This window comes from Pseudocercospora fijiensis (genome assembly GCF_000340215.1).
Source record: "Pseudocercospora fijiensis CIRAD86 unplaced genomic scaffold MYCFIscaffold_1, whole genome shotgun sequence".
Lineage (NCBI taxonomy): Eukaryota > Fungi > Ascomycota > Dothideomycetes > Mycosphaerellales > Mycosphaerellaceae > Pseudocercospora > Pseudocercospora fijiensis.
In genome coordinates, this window is record NW_006921532.1 from 11,044,940 (window position 1) to 11,063,201 (window position 18,262).

The 18,262-nt window shown below is 47.4% G+C and overlaps 5 protein-coding genes across 5 annotated transcripts; 3 read left to right on the forward strand and 2 right to left on the reverse strand.

Annotated features, from left to right (window-relative positions):
- The first annotated feature begins 7,525 nt into the window (after positions 1-7,525).
- Positions 7,526-10,474, forward strand: MYCFIDRAFT_87036 (uncharacterized protein). The gene is made up of 4 exons (XM_007922497.1): positions 7,526-7,690; positions 7,793-8,073; positions 8,157-9,782; positions 9,844-10,474. Exons 2-4 carry the CDS (start codon positions 7,951-7,953, stop codon positions 9,967-9,969), a joined length of 1,875 nt encoding a protein of 624 aa, XP_007920688.1. The 5' UTR covers positions 7,526-7,690; positions 7,793-7,950; the 3' UTR covers positions 9,970-10,474.
- Positions 9,840-10,474, forward strand: MYCFIDRAFT_210141 (uncharacterized protein). Its single transcript, XM_007923973.1, has one exon. It carries the CDS (start codon positions 9,966-9,968, stop codon positions 10,230-10,232), a length of 267 nt encoding a protein of 88 aa, XP_007922164.1. The 5' UTR covers positions 9,840-9,965; the 3' UTR covers positions 10,233-10,474.
- Positions 10,475-11,856: 1,382 nt separating this feature from the next.
- Positions 11,857-13,620, reverse strand: MYCFIDRAFT_193477 (uncharacterized protein; the record flags this gene model as incomplete). Its single annotated transcript, XM_007923974.1, has 6 exons — positions 11,857-11,880; positions 12,030-12,595; positions 12,907-13,095; positions 13,148-13,201; positions 13,256-13,309; positions 13,506-13,620. 6 exons carry the CDS (start codon positions 13,618-13,620, stop codon positions 11,857-11,859), a joined length of 1,002 nt encoding a protein of 333 aa, XP_007922165.1.
- A 638-nt stretch (positions 13,621-14,258) lies between these two features.
- Positions 14,259-15,797, reverse strand: MYCFIDRAFT_32664 (uncharacterized protein; the record flags this gene model as incomplete). Its single annotated transcript, XM_007921733.1, has 3 exons — positions 14,259-14,403; positions 14,473-15,035; positions 15,111-15,797. The coding sequence occupies 3 exons, from the start codon at positions 15,795-15,797 to the stop codon at positions 14,259-14,261; spliced, it is 1,395 nt and encodes a 464-aa protein (XP_007919924.1).
- Positions 15,798-16,993: 1,196 nt separating this feature from the next.
- Positions 16,994-17,841, forward strand: MYCFIDRAFT_111738 (uncharacterized protein; the record flags this gene model as incomplete). The annotated part of the gene is made up of 4 exons (XM_007923975.1): positions 16,994-17,249; positions 17,424-17,446; positions 17,517-17,688; positions 17,762-17,841. Coding segments are annotated over 4 exons (531 nt in total), but the record flags the coding sequence as incomplete, so codon positions are not given.
- Between the last annotated feature and the right edge of the window lie 421 nt (positions 17,842-18,262).

The following is an 18,262-nucleotide window of genomic DNA, read 5'->3' on the forward strand; positions in this document are numbered from 1 at the left end:
TATATAATATAGCTAGCTCTCGTTTACTAAGGTTATAGAGGGGACTAAAAGGAACCTCTTTACCCTCTATAATGTTAATCTTATAATCCGTCTCTTTAAACATAGGCAATGTCGATGCTAGGTAGTGTTTAAACACCTCGATATAGGTCTCCCTAATAGTCTAGAGTATACGAGCGAGCTAATTAGGGTCTATACTATTAGGAGGCACAGGTTTATCGTTATTACTACCGAGTAGGTCGGCAGTAGGATTAGCTAAGGCGGAGGCAGGTATTAAGTTGCTAATAAATAGGACCCTAATATTATTAGGACACTCGCTAATATCGATATGTTTAATGTCCTCTTTCCTAGCGATTCTAAATCGCTACTATTAAAGGCCTAGGTCTATAACTATAGCGTAGTACTTAAGAACAGGGTTGCTAATAATAATATTAGAGGGGAGGCTATCTATATCTACCGCGTAGGCAGTAAAGTTTAGTAGGCGCTTATTGCCGAGGTCGTCCTTTAGGGCTATATAAACATAGTAGGCTCTATAGGTTAAGTGCCGAGCGTTATTAAACTAAGCAAGGGTTAGCAGGTTAGTCCTAGGCAGTTGTCGAAGGTCTAATTGCTTAGCTAGGCGATAGCTAATAAGGGCACTAACTGAATTTCCTAGATCTAGTATAACCTTAGTCTTATAATTAGTTCTATACGTGTCCGATACGAGACAGGTGCGTATAATAGCTAGTATAATGTCGATAGTCTTACGCCGTATAAGGCTAATAGTTAGTACGGCGCTTATTCTTTTTTCGACTAATAAGAAGGTTAGCCTATAGGGGTAGCGTTAGCTGCTAAAAGGTGCTTTCGGTGCTTAGCGATAGCATAGTCGATTCGGGCCTAATCCTTAGGTTTGTCGCATTAGCCTAGTAGATAGCTAGTACTATTACAATTAAAGCACTTCAATCTAGTTAGAATACTGCCGTAGCTGTTGTTGTTAGTTAAGCGGTTAGCGTTGTAAGGATACGAGCCCCTTCTACGGCCCCTATTACGGCCTCCTCTATATAGCCGTCGGCTACGGCCTCTTCTACGGTCGTTACTATTCCTATTGTTAGTACTGTTATTTTAGGTAGAACCTTAGTTTCCTCCGTAGGCACTACGGTTGCCGCGGTTAGTACTAGCTAGTCGGATCCTCGATTCTAGTCGCTATTAGAGTTAAACAGCCCGTTCGGCTGTTTCTACTTCGACTATAAATTAAATGCGTATTAGGTTAGCCTGTTCAAATATACGGCGGCGGTCCAATTTAAGGACCAATTCCTATCGCAATTTAGGGCGTATTTCGGAAATCTAGATAGAGTCGGTTTTAGGTAGCAAATCGTCCTTAAGGGTCTTTAGATAGGCCTCGAAGGATCGAGAGGTTTAGTCGGCCTTTTGTTTAGTACGTAGGTATTAGTCTTAGGCGTATTATTGCCTTAGTATAGGGTTTCTAAGAGTGTCTAGTATAGTAGTCTTATAGGTTTTCTACTAAATAGCGGTCTAGTCGTTAAGGGAGTCGAAATGGTTATCCTACGTGCGCTTTAGGTTACTATTAATGTACTGTATAGCATAGACAACTAAGGAATAGTTATCTAGTAGCGCCCTCGGTATATTGCGCTAGTTAAGCTCGCAGTTACGAATATAGTTATTGTATTGCTTCCGACTAGAGCTATTAAATACAGTGCAGTCCTTAAGTTTAGCATCCTTCTTCTAGACTAGGACTAATAGTAAGGAAGGCCCTACTATCGGCTTAGTATTAGTTGTTAGGGCCTCCTAAAGGCGGCGGATTTTAAGGAGGTTCTCCTTTAGCTATTGTTCTTAGCGTAGAGTAGCGAGCCTATTCTAGGTAGCTTCTTAGAGTCTCGCTACTAGCTAGGGGCTAAAGGCTAGTTAGCTATATCGTCGATTAACAATGTTGTTAAGAATGTCGTTAATAGGCAATTCTAGATTATCGCCTAGAACTATAGGTTCTTCGGTAGGCCTAGTAGTAGGCTCTTTAGTAGGAGGCACTTTAGTAGGTGCTTTAGTAGGCACTTTAGTAGGCACTTTAGTAGGTACTATACTACTAGCGTTGTCGTTACTAGCGCTGCTAGCGGTAGTACGGTTGTTGTTGCTTCGTAATAAACCGGCTATTATAATAAGGGGTAACACTAATAATGTATTATAGGCCCCTAAGATGCGGATATAGCGGAATTAGTAGGTATCGGTCTAGTATACTTAACTTAGTGTAATAGGCCGTATAGAAGGCCTTGCTTAATAATTGGTACGGTTGTTTCGATAGAATAGTACGTATAGGTCCCGTTCTTTAGGTATAATATAGTTAAATCGATAGTTTTCGTAGCTATACCGCTAAAAGCTTGAAATAAGGACTATCTAGCTGCTACCCTTAAAGGGTAGATCGAATACTATATAAGGAGGGTTATGTTAGCAGGTAGATAGGGTAGTAGTTAATTAGTATAGTATTCGATAGAGCTCTAAGAGGAGAGGGAGGAAGGCAGGCTAGTTAGCCTAACGCTAAGCGCTAAGCCCTGCCTAAGGCATTAGGACCCTAGCCTTACTCGGCCTAGTTATATACCAATTACGTATAGCCTCTAATATGCGCTTAGAGCCTCGTTTATTCGCACGCCCCTAAGTGCTAACCCTTCCCTTTATCGATACGTTAATAAGCACGGCGAGCATAATATATAGGTATAAGTATATTAACCTATATAAGGGTATAGATCGCGCCGCTACGGCGGCTAGGTTTGTAAGGCCGCTTAACTACTTCTATAGTTGTTTATAGGCTATATATAGACCGCTAAGAGGTCCAATTTCGAGCTAATTTGAAGCCTTGTAATCGCATAGTATAGGCCTATAAATAAGGAGTAACGATAAAGCCAAACTAGACCTTATTTAGAGGCTATTTCTACCTCTTATTTATCGACCTATTCTATCTCTTCCTCGCGGTTACGTATCGCGCTTATTTCGACCTTACTATCGCTAAATTCTACGCTCTTTACGATATATAAGAAACACCTGCCTCCTAAGGATATAGAAGCGTTGCTTACTAAGCTAGAGGTAGAGCGGCCGGTACGTATAAGGTCGGTAAGGTTAGTAAGGTCGAGAATAGCGCTAAGTTAGTATACAGTTTAAGAGCCTATTTCTACTAAATATATATAACCGAAGGCGCCTATTCTTCTACCCTCCTATAGCTAAGTTAAGTAGTATTTAGGCGTACAAGGGTCTACGGATAGAAGGCTTCGAATACGACGAATACCGCTATTTTGTAACTAATATATAGTATTGTAAGAATCGACTAAATAAGCTATTAAAGGACTCGCAAGGTCGGTTGTATCGCCGACTCGGCTTCGAGTATCGTGTCTATAAGCGCTATATAGACTATAATCGCGCAGATAGTAGAGAGGTTGTTTTTAAGCGCAAACGGCCTTAGCGATAGCGCGTAGCGCGTACGATATATATATACGACTATTGCGCGAAGTTAGTAATTATTAAGGTCTATAAGAAGCGACTAAATCGCGAAATAGGCGAGTTTCTCGATAACTACGTACCGGCCGCGCTACCTTCGACTCTAAGTACGAATTTGACGGTTATAAGGCTAGTCTACGTAGTGTTAAAGCCGCTTACTAACCGCTACTCGTATAGTCTCGAATTCGTCGATTCTTTATAAACTAACGATAGCGTAAAGGCGGTATAGAAGGACCTAATCGCTTCTCGAGGTAGCTTAACGTTAGTCGCTTAGTTAGTTAAAGAAATGCGAAGGCCTAAACAGAGGCAAATTTAGTATAATGCTAGTACGGTTAGTATTACTCGAGACCGCGTTTCTAGCGCTAATCGAGAAGGTCTAAAGCGACTAAGTAACAAGCGAAGATAAGGTGCTAAACTAGCTATCGAGGAGCAGTTATAGTAGGCTTATAAGTACTTGTCTACGAAATTCAGTAGTAGAAGTAGCTTTGTAGAGATAATTGAATCTCGTAGAAGCGATAGACTCGTCTATAGAGGCCTAATTTAGGCGGCAAACTAGCAACTTCGAGCTCTTCGCAACTATAGGTCCTTATTCTTACTAGATTCTATATACCTTACTAACAGGCTTAAATAGCCTCTCTTAACTATATACGTCCGCAATAACTACCTAGAGTAGCTTCTAGCGGCTCACTTCCTTATAGATTGCGAGTAAGTATACCTAATTAAGAAGGCAATCTCGAGCCTTCGAGAAATAGCTAAATTAGACTACAAACACTAGATAACCGGTTTTAATAGCTATAGGAAGTACTTCTTCTTTAACTAGGCTAACCGCTGTTCTTCTAAAGCTAAAGACTAAGACGACTTTAACTATACTAAGCAATCTTCCTAGATACTACTATAGTTAATAACTAACGACTTAGTAAGTAAACAGCTCGGAGTTAGTTACGGTCTTATAGATTGTAGTATTATTTAACGCCTCTGCTAACGGCACCTTATTAAGACCCTCGAGAAGCACTTTAAGCGCTTTCTACCTGTTTTAAAGGTAATAAGCAAGGCTCTATTTATCGCTCGAGACTAAGAAGAATGCCAATACTTTATTAACTAAGCAATAGCCGCCTTTAATACCTATAATACGGCCAAATCGAGTGAAGAATTGGCCTATTTAAAGGCCAATTAGAAGGCCTCTGATAGCAATCGCTAGGCGACTTAGGTAAGGCTCGGAGACCCGATTTTAATAGCCGTTCGCACTACTAGTCTATTAGAGGGCTATTATGTATACTTGAAGCACCGAGACAAGCGTTAGATGCGCAAATAGAGCTTACGAGGTACGTATTCGTCCCCTTCTTCTATTGCTATCGGAATTCTATAAGAATAGAGTCCTACTACATTCCTTAGAACAGGCGGATTCCTTAGAATAGGCTAGCTTTCGGCCTTTAGTATTATTCTTAGACTTCTACGGCTTCTTGTCTCTTCTATATAATAACAACTAACTATTCTAGGTACTGTCCTATACCTCGTTTAGCTTAATAACTACATCCGCGAGCGCGTCCGTTAAAATAGCGTTATCGATAAGAATAGCTAGCTTCTAATATAGCGTTAAGAGAAGACTTCTAAATTTCGACGGTTACCTCTTTCTATATAGAAGAAAATAGCAGATAAGCTTATATAGTGCTATAAGGATATAGACAATAACAAGCCTACTTAGCGAATAGCTCTACCGGCTACGGACGACAATGTATATACTAAGTGCTTCTATTACTTCTAGTATAGCTATTACCTTCCTTATAAGCATATTTAGCGCTTTTATAAGGAAGCAATTAGTCGCCTTACACTACACCGTTGTAGCCTCTATATTAGTCGCTTCTAAGGTCTAAATAGCAACCTTGTCTACTCCGACTAGCTTAATATAAAGCTTATTATTAAAGACGAGCAGTTAGTATAGGTCTTCTACGTTAATAAGGCACTAGGAGTATCTCGGAAGCGCTAGGTAAAGGAATACTTCTATTCTATGCAAGAAGCAGTCTTATAGGCCTTCTTCCGGTTCTACGACTCGTAGGCTTCTAACCTTACCGACGGTTAGTAATATAAGGCCCTTCTATAGTAGGTTACTAACTTTGCAGCACTTAGCTACGACTCGCGAGTCGCTTAGATAGACTAGTAGTTTAAGAATAGTACTCCGTAGGCTAAATTAATACCTCGTCGTACTACAAAGTAGCGAGTTATTAACGATAAGCCGTTACGGTAACTAGTCTTCTATATAGCTCTATTACTACTGCTACTAGCACCTATCGCTTCTATAACTAACCTTCTATATCGGCCTCGCCTTATTGTCGAAGGCTACGCTCTACTAGTCTATAGTCTACCTAATAGCAACGGCGTTGTTGCTTAGGCTAAAAATAAAGACGCACTATACGAGGTTAATAAGGACCTATTTAATAGGCTCTTAGATATAGACCTTCTTCTATAATTAACGCTAATTAGTCGATTGCCGCTATCTTTGCTAAAGGACGCTAGTAAAAGTAATTAATACGATAACGACGAGGCATTAAGGCATTAATAGCTGTTGCTATCGTCCTTACTAGACGATTTGCCCTTACTAAGTAAGCTGTTTCTACCTTCTATAGTAGAGCTACCTTCTATAGTAGAGCTACCTTCTATAGTAGAGCTACCTTCTATAGTAGAGCTACCTTCTATAGTAGAGCTACCTTCTATAGTAGAGCTACCTTCTATAGCAGAGCTACTACCTTCTATAGTACTATCTATAGCTCTATATTCTTTACCTATATAGTCGCTAGGTAAGGACACTTTAATTAATCTACTATAGCTATTAGGTAGCTCTTATAAACCTCGTCGTTAGAAGCCTTTAATTAGTAAGCCTATAATACCTTCGAAACGCGCTCGTAGAAGGTTATACGTAGGTATACTACCTAAACTATACTAGATAGATTAATCCTCTCGTACGCTATCTCCTATACTAATTAGACTACTAAAACGACGGATCTAAGGAGAGGTTGTCGCTTCTAAGCGGTAGAAGTAGTAGTGCTAAGGTACAGGCGTAGACTTAGTCGTTTTCGAGCGATTACGGCTATTCGGAACGGTAGAAATCCGAGGTAATTAGGTTATATAAGGGGTGTTTGCAATACCCCGATTTGTACACTAATTTCGGTAGTTTTAGGGCACTCTGCAGGGGCATATACACTGCGATTAAGCGAGATGGCGGACGGCGGTAATCCCTGAAAACGGGATCTAACTAGTCAAAGCTAGCGTACTGCCTAAAGGAATTATCCGTAGCTTTAAAAAGTTCACGTCTAACGCCTTCAAGCTAGCTGCCGCTTACGGGGATTACCCCCGTCCGCCATCTCGCTTAATCGCAGTGTAGAACCCATAGGGTGTGCTGGAGCTACCTCGAATTTACTTTGTAGGTTGATATACTTGGATCTATGATATATAGCAGTGGCCTTCGAGTTATGACGGTGCTTCCCATGCCCAGCCAACTCGCGATCGCTCATAAGTTGTGTGAAGTACACCCTCTCTACGGAAGACAGCTTTCCCCCTTCTCTTCCCCAATGCGCCTCCGAGCATCTGATTGTCTTCGACTGTAGCATATCAACAAGCTCCAACGCGCTAGACTGGCCACAACAAGCTCGCCCATCACGCCGCCCTGCCCGGCAGTCAGCTTTCGAAGGCGGATGGCGCATGGGATGGGACACTGCGTCGCTCTGGCTGGGGATGAAGCCCGATTATTACTCATCGACGACGTGGGAAGGATGGAGGAGCGGCGATGATGAGCGTGTGCCGGCAAGCTCTCAGGCTTCCCGGCTGCCAGCTCCGCAGCCATCCGCTCGCATCGCCGCCAACCCAGCGACCCAAACCCAAACCCAAACCCGAGCGTCCATGCTCGCGCAGTGTTCAGAGAGTCTATCGCGCCTGGCCGAGCCGTATCCGCACACGCACACGCACACGCGCACGCACCCGCACACGCATGCTATCACCGAACCTTCTTCATACCAGCATCGTCCCCACGAGCGCCACACTCCCGCGGCCAGTGGCGACGATTCTGATTGCGGACTGCACCAGCGCAAATCTACTTCACCTCATCATGGGAGTGGGACAGAGACGGCATCTTGGCGAACCTTACACCTCCATGACCATCGCCGGAGCTTAGCCCATCATAATAACACCGATCCCCCTCTGGCTCTTCACATACCTCAGGCAAAAGGTGCGTCGCATAAGAATCCATTGTCCTGCCCTCACCCTGCACTGTTGATCACATGTCAGCGCATGCCTCTTCGATTTGCTCACAATGCTGGCGTAATGGCAGATTGGCCACGACGCTCGACAGCAAGCACCACGCTCCCGCCTGATCAGCCCTACCGCGTGACTTCAACGACACCTGCACCGTCGCTCCCTTCGTTTGCCTCCCTAAACGAGCACAGTGCCGCTCGCAATGACGACCTCGATGGTCCGGAGATCTCCTCGATGACGTCACGCCTATCGTGCTGCGTCTGCGTCAAGCTGAGGCCGTTGGTGAAACATGTCGCTGACGCCGTCGCGGAACTCGACGACACTGTCCGCGCCATATGCGGTCCGTCATCAAATGCAGTGAGTGTCATGCTCACACCTTTCCATTGCTTGGCCCATAGCTTCTCCATATGGAGAGATCGCGTGCTGACATCATCTGTTAGCCGTCTGCTGTGCCCAATGACTGTCCCTTGAAGGCCGCTCAATGGATGCTTGAAATCTTGAGACGCGCGAGACAGGAACTCCAACATGCGAGTCGTCGTGGCCAGATCGTTGCTACTTCTCACGCGTCAACATCGCGTGCAGACAGAGTGTCGATTCCCTCTCCGAGCAATCCTCTCAAACGATATGCTGAACACTGGGAACGAGACCATCTCTCGGCACCCAAGAGACCTCGCTCTGGAAACTCGAATGAGCAGCACTGGCAATTTCCGCCCATGCCATTTCCTGGCCGTGACGAACGCAAATTGTCCATCGACTTTCTCAATCCCCACTCTCGACCGGGATACTCTCCACCCCCGAGCGACTCTATACCTGGCTCGGCTCATCCGCGACACACCTCTCCAACATTCACTCAGCGCAATCTGAGAGCACTTCCTTCTCCATCGTCGCTTGTTCATCCGCCATCTGCGCCTCCGTCATGGCCTCCACCCACCGCGCCCTCGGTGGGATCGCCGGCAACCTCATACCAGGCGGCAGCATCCATCCACACTACCTCGACCAATTCGGTAACTTCCGCCCATATCGCGGACCTCCAGCATCAAGTCACCCTGAAGTCTCTGGCCTTGCAGACTTTGCAGTCCGAATATGCCTCGCTCTTGCAAAAGTTACAGCGGGAAAGGGTGAAGAGCCAAACTATTGAGAAGAAGACTAGTGTGGCCGAGCAAGAAGTGAACGAACTGACTAGCAAGAACGAGGAACTCGCAGAGCAGATCAAATCTCTGACTAACCAACTCGAGGAGTGCGAAAAGAAGCGTGACGCGGAACGCGCGGAAGCACAGAGAGAAAAGGATCAATGGGGACGAATGCTTGAGATGTCAGGCCGCCTGCATGCAAAGGTGGATTCCGAGAGACAGCGACTATTGCAGGAGAAGGAAACACTGACGAATCGTCTTTGTTCGCAAGGAAGCGATTCTCCGAATCTTGCAGCGCCAAAGGCAAAGGACGATCGAACGAACCTCGCACATACGGATGGTCGTGACTACGCCTCGGAAAAGGTGGCACCCCCCTCCACTCACATCTCAGCCATGATGGTTGATGCAAACATATCGGACCCGGCAGCGGCATCCTACGGAGACGCTCGCGCAAGCGAGACCATTGGACTCAAACGGGAAATACAGCAGCTTAACGCCCGAGTGCTCTCCCTGCGCACCGCCTTGCTACAAGCCCAGCGTAACACTCGAGAGTTCCAGGAACATTCTCAAATCTTTCTTCAGCAGACATCGTCAGTCATTGAGACCGCAATCAAGCATGACGATACCACAGCGAAGCCGAATGCAGAGAGTGGCCGCTCCACGCCTGCAAGGCCGCCACCCGCTTTGTCCCATGTGCCTCCTTTGCCGCATGTCGCGGCTGTCAAGCCCAAAAAGCCCGCGACGTTGGATGTCTATCATGCTGGAGGCAAGGTCACTACGGCTGATTTGTCAGTGGTAGCTCGTGCTCGCTCGCCGGGGCCAGATGAGCTGGGGATCTTGATACAGCCCACAACATCATCTCCAGAGGAGCTCATCAGAGCACTTGGACCTGTTCCAAGTGCTATTGCTCCCCTGCCGCCATTTTCATTCACCCCAGTGAGCAGTCATGAGTGTGACCAAAGGCTTTCTGCACAGCCAACTGCGACATCTTCTCAAGATGGACTCGGAGCTTCTAGGAACCCTGAGCATCATCATATCAGGTCTGGTAAGAACGATCACACAGACAGAGCACGTCTGTACGGCTCCTCTCCGCATTCATACCACAGTTCGCCTGGCGCAATGATTGACGACGTATCATCCCTTTCTGGATCTGAAGGGCGTTCACCAAAGGGCTACACCAGCGAACCAGAAGCATCGAGGAGAAGACGTGAAGGCAAGAGCCCACCGCTATCGGAGCTACCACGACTGCATACCTCAGAGATCCCTAGCCACCAGTCTCCCAGCTCCCAGCCGCACACTCGTGACAGCGGGTTCCTTTCTGGCTCTGTGATGCTTCCTCCACCGCGACCAGGGCCCAACCCTTTCTTCACACATCATCCGCATTGAGGAAACGATCTGCGCGACAAAGGATTTTCTGCACACTCTCAGGGGTCCTGACTCGTCGCTGCATTTGCTAACAGGGATCTATCATTCGGGGTAAAAGGACGAGACGGGACGGCTTGCATGCGAGGCGGCTGGAGCAACAAGCAACAATATCGCGGTCTACATACCATACCTTGTGTAAGACTGTTGTATGTATGCTAGCAATATTCTATGTTTTGAAAGCTGCAGAGTATTTTCCACTCCTGCCGAGCTTTCACCAGAGATACTAAAGACACCATCCAACCCATAATCCAAAAACCGAAAATCAAAAAAAACCCAGATCTCTCTTTTCCTCTTTTCCTCTCTCTCCTCCCATGCTTGCTTCATTCATCATGAAATGCACTCCAATTAAAGTTAGACTATACATAAGATTCGACAGGGTTGGTTGGTCCCGTCGGGTCACGATTCACGAGGTGCGCACATGGTTCTTTGCATATGATAAAAACTTCAACTTAAACCTCACCGCGGTCCGCACAGGGCAATAAATACGAACGCCAGGACAGGCTTGGTTTCCCTTCTAGAACTTCCTTTCCCCCCACCCGGCAAATTGGGAGGGACACGCCACTTTCTTTTTGGTAGGGCGAATCAGAGTTTGGGAAAGTCTCCGGTCGTGCATACATACGTATATATAATAGAAGTTTGTTTTTTTTTTGATTTTGATTATGATTATGATTAAATAAGCTTGATGAACGGAGTTTGGTAAAGTCCGGAGAACGTTTGTTCTTTTCCTTTTTTTTTTTTTTGATAATGATGATGAAGACATCTGGGACTGGGAGAGGGCGAGCCGCACGTTCTCGAATCTCTCTTTTTATTGACAATTGTTGTTGCTGGAATTCTTAAGTTCAGTAGAATAATCAGTCCTACTAGATTTTTTTTATTTTTTTTTTTTGATTTTTTTTTGTGGAATTGGAAGCGATTTTTCCTTCTCGCCGCTCGGTCGGGATACATGTAGCAACTTGCAAGCAGTAGAATGGTTATTATTCATCTCATGCAAAACTTTTGCAAAAATTTTTTCTAGGCAAGGCAAGGCGAGACGGGGTAATAAAGACAACTGCTTGTGTGTGAAGTGGAGGGAGCGCAATGTTCGGCCGAAAGCACATGCATATGCTATATACGTAATGTACAGTTTTTTTTTTGCGCTTTTTCTTTTTACCTTCGTTACTACTACGTGCTGCTGTGACGGACTTTTTTTTGGGATGATGAGGTGATTGATGGGGTTGGGTGTTGGGTGTGGGATTTATCTACTGCGATGCCCTAGTGATGACCTGGTGACTTGGTGATTATTATGAATGGCTCGGCAGAAGTCGTTCGGGTATGTATGGATCGACGTGATGTTGGGATAGTCAGGTCAAGCTGTTGTCTTGCTGACTGACCATGTCGAGAGTCGCTCGGAAGATGGATTGTTCAGGAAGCTCTAATTTTCCTTCTCGAGCGACGAACAACAGACCACGGATTGATTGTGAAACGAGCTCAGAAGAGCGACACCTAGACAACCCTTTCGATAGGTAAGTCTTCTGTCCATCTCGTCAAGAATTCACTTTTTTGTTTTCGAAAGACGACCATGTGCAGCAACCGATGATCGACTTGATTATATGACCATACCATTCTCCAACTGAGACAAATCTTTGGTGTCGCTATCACACCATACATTATTTCGTGAAGACAGACGCCATGCCATGCCATCTCATCAACCAGACGAGAAGATTCTAGATCTACTCTCCGAGCACGAGAACACTCAACACCAACGCCGCAACAGCGAACCAGCTTTTCCCGGCCTTGGAGAACGATTACGAAGCTTGTCCAGTATACGGAGCTGGACCCGAACTCGTAGCATTCGAACCACCTGGCGCCTGAGGTGCCAACGAAGTCTCTGGAGTAGCAGGTGTCTGACTGGCAGGAACGCCGGTCCGAGCCATCGAAGGCGTAGCAACAGGCGTCCGTCATAGGCACAATATTCGTCGTGGTCTGGACGATACTTGGCGTACAACCGGGCTCTGGACCTTTCCAAGGAGAACCTTGGGGTGGTGCGGGCGAGCCTTCTTGAGAGAAGTATTGTGGTTGTTGCCATTGCATGTTCCAGAAGAGGTAGGGAGAGAATTCGGGGATTTGGTTGATTATGTTGGGGGGAGGGGCGATTTGCTGGCATGTTGGGTTTGGTGCTCCGATGTCGTTGAAATCGCATTTTTGGGGTGCGCCCCAGGCTTGTGTGCTCGCCGCTGTGAGTGTCGATGGGCACTGGGTGGAGACTTGATCGGAAGGGACGGGGAAGATGGCGTTTGTGAAGGTTGGTCCTGTTTGTACGACGCTGCCTTTGGAATCTGTGTAACCTGCCCAAAGAGTTTTGGCATGAGATGTATGCTGAGCCTGGCTGGAATGTCTGTCCGAGAGTCGTCGTGGCGGCGCCGGCTGCAGCTTGGCCTTCGACAGGAGGGAAGTAGATCATTCTTGCTGGGCCGCGTTGCACAGTGCATTGCGGACTGCCATTTGCTGGCAAAGCTCCGACTGAGGCTGAAAGACCTGCTCCTCCGCCTGCGGATGCAGAGATGGGCACGACAGGAATTGGAACAAGACTGACTCCTGATTGATCTAAGTGTTAGCATGAGTTCATCAATGGTGTCTGTCGGGTCGCTCGACTCACCATAACCTCCGCCTAAGCCCACACCTGCCTTAGCTCCGCTCGACTCGTTGCCATTGACACCTACACCAGATTCTCCGCCAACTTGTCCTTGACCTTGACTGCTAATGCCAGCGCCACCACCACCAAGACCCATTCCCACGCCAGCTCCTCCATTGGCATCCCCACCTGCACCATCGTTGATGCCGACTCCTGCGATCAGAATCAGCGTGAGAGTTCTCAAGTGATGGTAGAGTAAACGAACCAGCACCGATTCCACCTCCAGCACCTCCCTCGCCGCCGCCATTGATGCCGACTCCTGCGATCAAAATAAATCAGTCCGAGTTCTCAAGTGCTCGTAGAGTAAACGAACCAGCACCCATTCCCCCATTGGCACCCGCACCTGCACCGCCGTTGATCCCAACTCCTACAAGAAAAGTCGGCCCAAGACCATCAACGACAGCAGCAAAGACCTACCAGCACCAATTCCCCCTCCAGCGCCTCCATGAACACCTACACCTACCCCAGCTGCCCCTTGACAATCCTGACAATCAGCACCTGCTCCAGCACAGTCAGCCACACGCGTGTCATTGCTATTTGATATGCAAAGCAAGAACACTCACCACCTCCTACTCCAGCTCCCACGAAGTTGAACACACCTCCAATCGAAGGCACTTGTGCATTGACGATATTAGCACCGACACCACCGACTTGTGCTCCGATCCCGACTCCAAACATTTTGAAAGGTGAAGCTGAGTGAGTCAGTGAGTGAATAAACAGCGGCGAGATTGAGATATGTTTGAACGAGAGACACGGACTCGTAACGAAAGAACGGGAGAGTCTGCAGCAGCAGCACAAGGGAAAAAGAAAACAAGACACAAGATGCGAGAGGCCACAAAAGATATACAAATTTCCGCGACCATACCCACCACACAGCTTCTTCAGTGTCGAGATGGATGGCCGTCACACCTACGATGAAGGAGAAGAGGCGCAGTCACTGCACCGTCTCAAACCCTCACCATCGGTTGAAAAAACTTCGGAGGTAGGCGATGTGACAAGTCTGAAAGCAGCGATATGAAGCACAAGCCTTTCGTCAAAAAAATAAAAATAAAAATAAAAGCCAAGAAGTACCTTCCACTTTCATTTCATTTCTTCCACCAAAGATTCGGAAAATCCGGTGAAGTCATGGTGTCTGATCAGAGGTTGTAAGTGAGGAAGGTTTTTCGCTTCATCAGCAAAGCTAGCGGCGAAACGCGTGCCGTGGATCGCAGACGACGAGTCGTGAAATCTGGTTGGATGGTCGAATGTGATGGAAATGTCAGAGAAGGGAATGGGGATTTGATTTTCGTCGCAGGAGTCTAGATGGGTGCAGCTCTTTATCGCTTCAAACCCTTCTCATCACCAAGCTCTTCCCGCAAAATTCTGACTTGCTTCTTGATCTCGCGCCAAAGGATATAATTATCGAGGTCGGGATCCTCTTCGTCGATTCGTCGCGTGTCCCAAACAAAGTCGTAAAGGCCTCTGAAAGGTCTTGCGCTTTCGCGATCGCAGCTCGAGCCATTCCTCGGCCGTTCGTGTGCTTCCAAGCACTCCAGACAAGTCCGTTCCCTGAAGTTATCCTGGTCTCTTGCGATGGCTAGCAAGGCAGCCACCATGGCTTCTTGCAGATAGGCGAAGGAGAAGTCTTTTGTGATTTTTGCGACGGCCGGGCATAATTTGTCTGGGAAGTCTAAGTCCTTGTTGTCTGCCAACTTCTTCTGCCAGTATTGCATGTACATCGCTCGCTCTTTCTCGGTTGGATTGTCGAAAAGGTATTTTCGGTCGAAGCGAGAAGGCCTTTTCGCGAGACCTGGGTCGAGTCGGTCTAAATGGTTGGTCGAGCCTATCATCAGAATTCCATCGTTCTTCGCAACGCCGTCGACAGCGTTAAGGAAGTAAGATCGGACGGCGTCCGTCACGATACTGTCCAGGTCTTCGAAGATCAGGAGACACGGCGCAGTCCGTCTCGCCAGACCAAAGATCTGGTTGATGCTGTACTCAGGGCCTGCAAAACTGGCCAAGCTCTTGACGTAGAGCGTTGGGATAGGGTCTTCGCGGCTGTAAAACTGATTCATCATCGCTTTCAGACTGATGGTCTTTCCGTTTCCGGGCGGCTATTGGTAGTCTCAGAATCTTGTCACATCTTCTGCAACGCGAAAGACATGGCAAACGTAGAGGGAGATACTAACCCCGTAAAATATCACGCCGCGCTTCCAAGGCACTTTCAGGCGCTCGTACTGATCTCTACTGTCGTAGAAGGAGTTGACGTCTTCTTTGATCGCCTCCTTCCTCTTCTCATCCAAGATGACATCGTCCCAGCTAGCCTTTCGCACACTCTCGAATAACTCCTGGCTCTTACTCCAATAACCTCCATCAAAGACCCAGATCTCTTCATGTAGAGTATTGCCCCAAGCACCAGCTTCGATGAGCAGCTGATTGACAGCTTCGATTGATGGCGACAGGATATACTGATTGACCTGCTGTGGAAAGTATCCGGCTCCATCTCTTCCTTCCACGATGTACATCACAAACTCCTTGTTCTTCCAGTCAATCAGATACTTGCCAAACTTGGGAGTCTCGCCCAGGCCTCCCTTGCCATTCAAGCGGGACGCAGGAGGGTAGTAGAGTCGCCATGACAGTCTATCCTTTTCGTTGTCTATTGGAGCCACACCAACCTTGCCGGACGCAGCATACTTCAGGATGTTGCAACTTTGCGCAGGTACGACGGTCAAGCGCAGCTCTGGGTATTCAGCCCGCAAGCTCTCTACGATGATCGCATCGGTGTTCACTCGTTGGGCGGAGGAGTGCTCGAAGTAGCGGTGGGATGTTTCATTACGTGGACCGCCAGGACGGTGTTCGAGCTTGCCGGCGGTCATGTTCGAAGGCAGTGAGTGTATAAAAGACCTTCGTGGAGAGGAATGGTTCGATTGCTACGCAGGGATGTTGATGGACGGTCCGGGATGCAGGGAGGAGCTCGAGCTCGTGTTCACATCGAGATACATAAAGCAAGACGACACCTCCGTGGGCTGGTACTACCTTCAATCCTTCGATGTGCTTGCCGCAGCTGTAGCTCTGCCAATCATTGAGTTGAGGAGTCCGAGAGTGGCTAGGCAATAGCAGCAGGACCACTGCGTCGGGATTCCATAACCACCTCCTTGACTCTGCGTGTATTAAGCTACCATGACAAACGACAAATGTTGTGAAAGACCTCTTCTTCTTCACCCTTCGATAAAGCATCTTGTGCAAGCATGACATTGATTAGATCGTTCGGGAAACTGCTGAAGAGGAGCTGCCCGCTTTACAAGAGTGATTTCATGCAGGAACGAATGACACGACCAATGCCTTGATCGAGACACTCCTTGTCTCTCGTAAGCGATATAGACGAGCCTGGAGCTCAAGAGTTGGTGCTGGATGCTGGTAGCGAGCTACAATCTCCCCACCAAATCGAGCTCGTCTCGCAAGCGAGTATGTCCGAGCAACCGTATACTTACACATTGTCGTAAGAAGTGTGGTTGCTGAGACGATGGATGTTCAAGATATATCATGATAGTGCTGCACTTCCTCCATATATCCTTCATCTGGCACATTGACAAGACAAACTTGTAGAACCACCGAGCATTCTCTTCGGCTGACCACCCACTTACGGATAGATAAGTGGGTATCCGCGTACAGTGGCATGTGTCATTTCGAGGCCTCGTATAGTTTACGAAGCATCAAACCACCGCGTCTTTCATCAGACTGCACGTCTTATTGAGAAGGCCTGGCACGATCTCGACTTTCCGGTGGCTTGACGAAGTCCTGAAACAACAGTCAAAAACAATCCTCGTGGGGCAGACGTGCATCCCCCAAGGTTTTACGCTCCGTCTCAGCTGGCTGGCGAGAAGATCATATCCGAAGCGCTTTCACGACGAAGACTTGCGCGCCGATTCGAGCTATTTTCCAACGAGAAAGCTCAAATCCAAACAGTAGTTCTATCGTAACTCGCAACAACTCTCGAGCGCCTTCAAAAAAAAATCATTCAGTCAACAGGACCTTCTCAAGCCAAGTTCCTGATCATATCAACGATCGAAAAATGTCCAATCATCAAGGCAAAACCGTCCTGGTGACAGGAGCGGGTGGCGGTCTTGGGCGTGTCATTGCCGAGAAATTCGTGGATTTGGGAGCCAATGTCGTGGTGTGCGACATCAACAAAGAACTCCTCGCGGATTGGAAGGCAAAGGTGGAGTCTGGCAACTCGGAGCGTGTGCTCTCGCTGGAAACGGACATCACGTCGGAGACTGCTCTTGATGATCTCTTTGAGCAGGCGGAGAAGAGGTTTGGGCATTTTGGTGAGTGCATGCGTGAAGGGAGCAACATATTTTTCTTTGCTTTTGCCACACCTGCAAGAGCACCGATACGTCGGTGGGCACGTCAACTCTGCCCGCCATATTGCAGCCTGCTGGAAGGCGGAATGCCGGACCGAGTGCTCGATGTTGAAAGTCCTTGCTGACCATGATATCCAGACTACATTGTCAACAGCGCCGGAGTCATCGATAGGGCAGGGAAATCCTGATCATCTTGCATCAAGTCACATCCTGCTGACCATTCCTGCGTAGTTCGATCCAGCCGGCACCATGGATAGAGCAACCTGGGATCGTTGTATCGCAATCAACTTGACCGCCCCAATGTCCATCACCAAGCGTGGAGTAAATTCCATGCTGAAAGCGCAGGTCAAAGGGTCGATAGTGAACATAGCTTCCGTGGCCTCTTTCAGAGGGTTTGCAAATGGTAAAGTAAAATCAGAGACGTCGGGGATTTTTCGAGAAAAAAAACATTGGAACTTACTTATTGCTTGTTCTAGGCGCTGCGTATACTGCTTCGAAAGCCGGATTGATCGGTTTGACTAAGAATACTGCGGTGTTCTATCGTCTCAAAGGCATTCGGTTCGGCCGCCTGATCTTACTAGCTTCGACTGGGACTGATGTGGCTCTAGATGCAATGCGATCGCGGCAGGGGCTATGCAAACAAATATTGGAAACAGCCTCGCGGATGGTTCTTTCAATATGGAAGGCATGGGTTTGATGCAGCAAACGTGTAAGTCACAAGCAGGTATCTCGTTAACGATTTGAGTGGTTGCTGACTTGTGATTCAGTCGGTGAATGGAAAGGTGGCTATGCAGACCTGAACAAGATGGTAAGTGCTGAAAATGAAAGACAATTATCCCCGAGTGTCATCATCACACTTCTGAAACAATATGAACACGAGCTGACCTTGCTGTTCATCAATCAGGCTACTCTTGTTGCATACCTCTGTTCGGAAGATGCTGAGATGATCAACGGAGGTAAATCTTCCGCGTCTCGAA

Bases quoted from the DNA above. Each gene is read 5' to 3' on its own strand.
- MYCFIDRAFT_87036 (XM_007922497.1), top strand. From the start codon at position 7,951: ATGACGTCACGCCTATCGTGCTGCGTCTGCGTCAAGCTGAGGCCGTTG. The intron at 8,074-8,156 runs GTGAGTGTCATG...ATCATCTGTTAG, and splicing joins GCGGTCCGTCATCAAATGCA to CCGTCTGCTGTGCCCAATGA. The intron at 9,783-9,843 runs GTGAGCAGTCAT...CATCTTCTCAAG, and splicing joins CGCCATTTTCATTCACCCCA to ATGGACTCGGAGCTTCTAGG.
- MYCFIDRAFT_210141 (XM_007923973.1), top strand. From the start codon at position 9,966: ATGATTGACGACGTATCATCCCTTTCTGGATCTGAAGGGCGTTCACCA.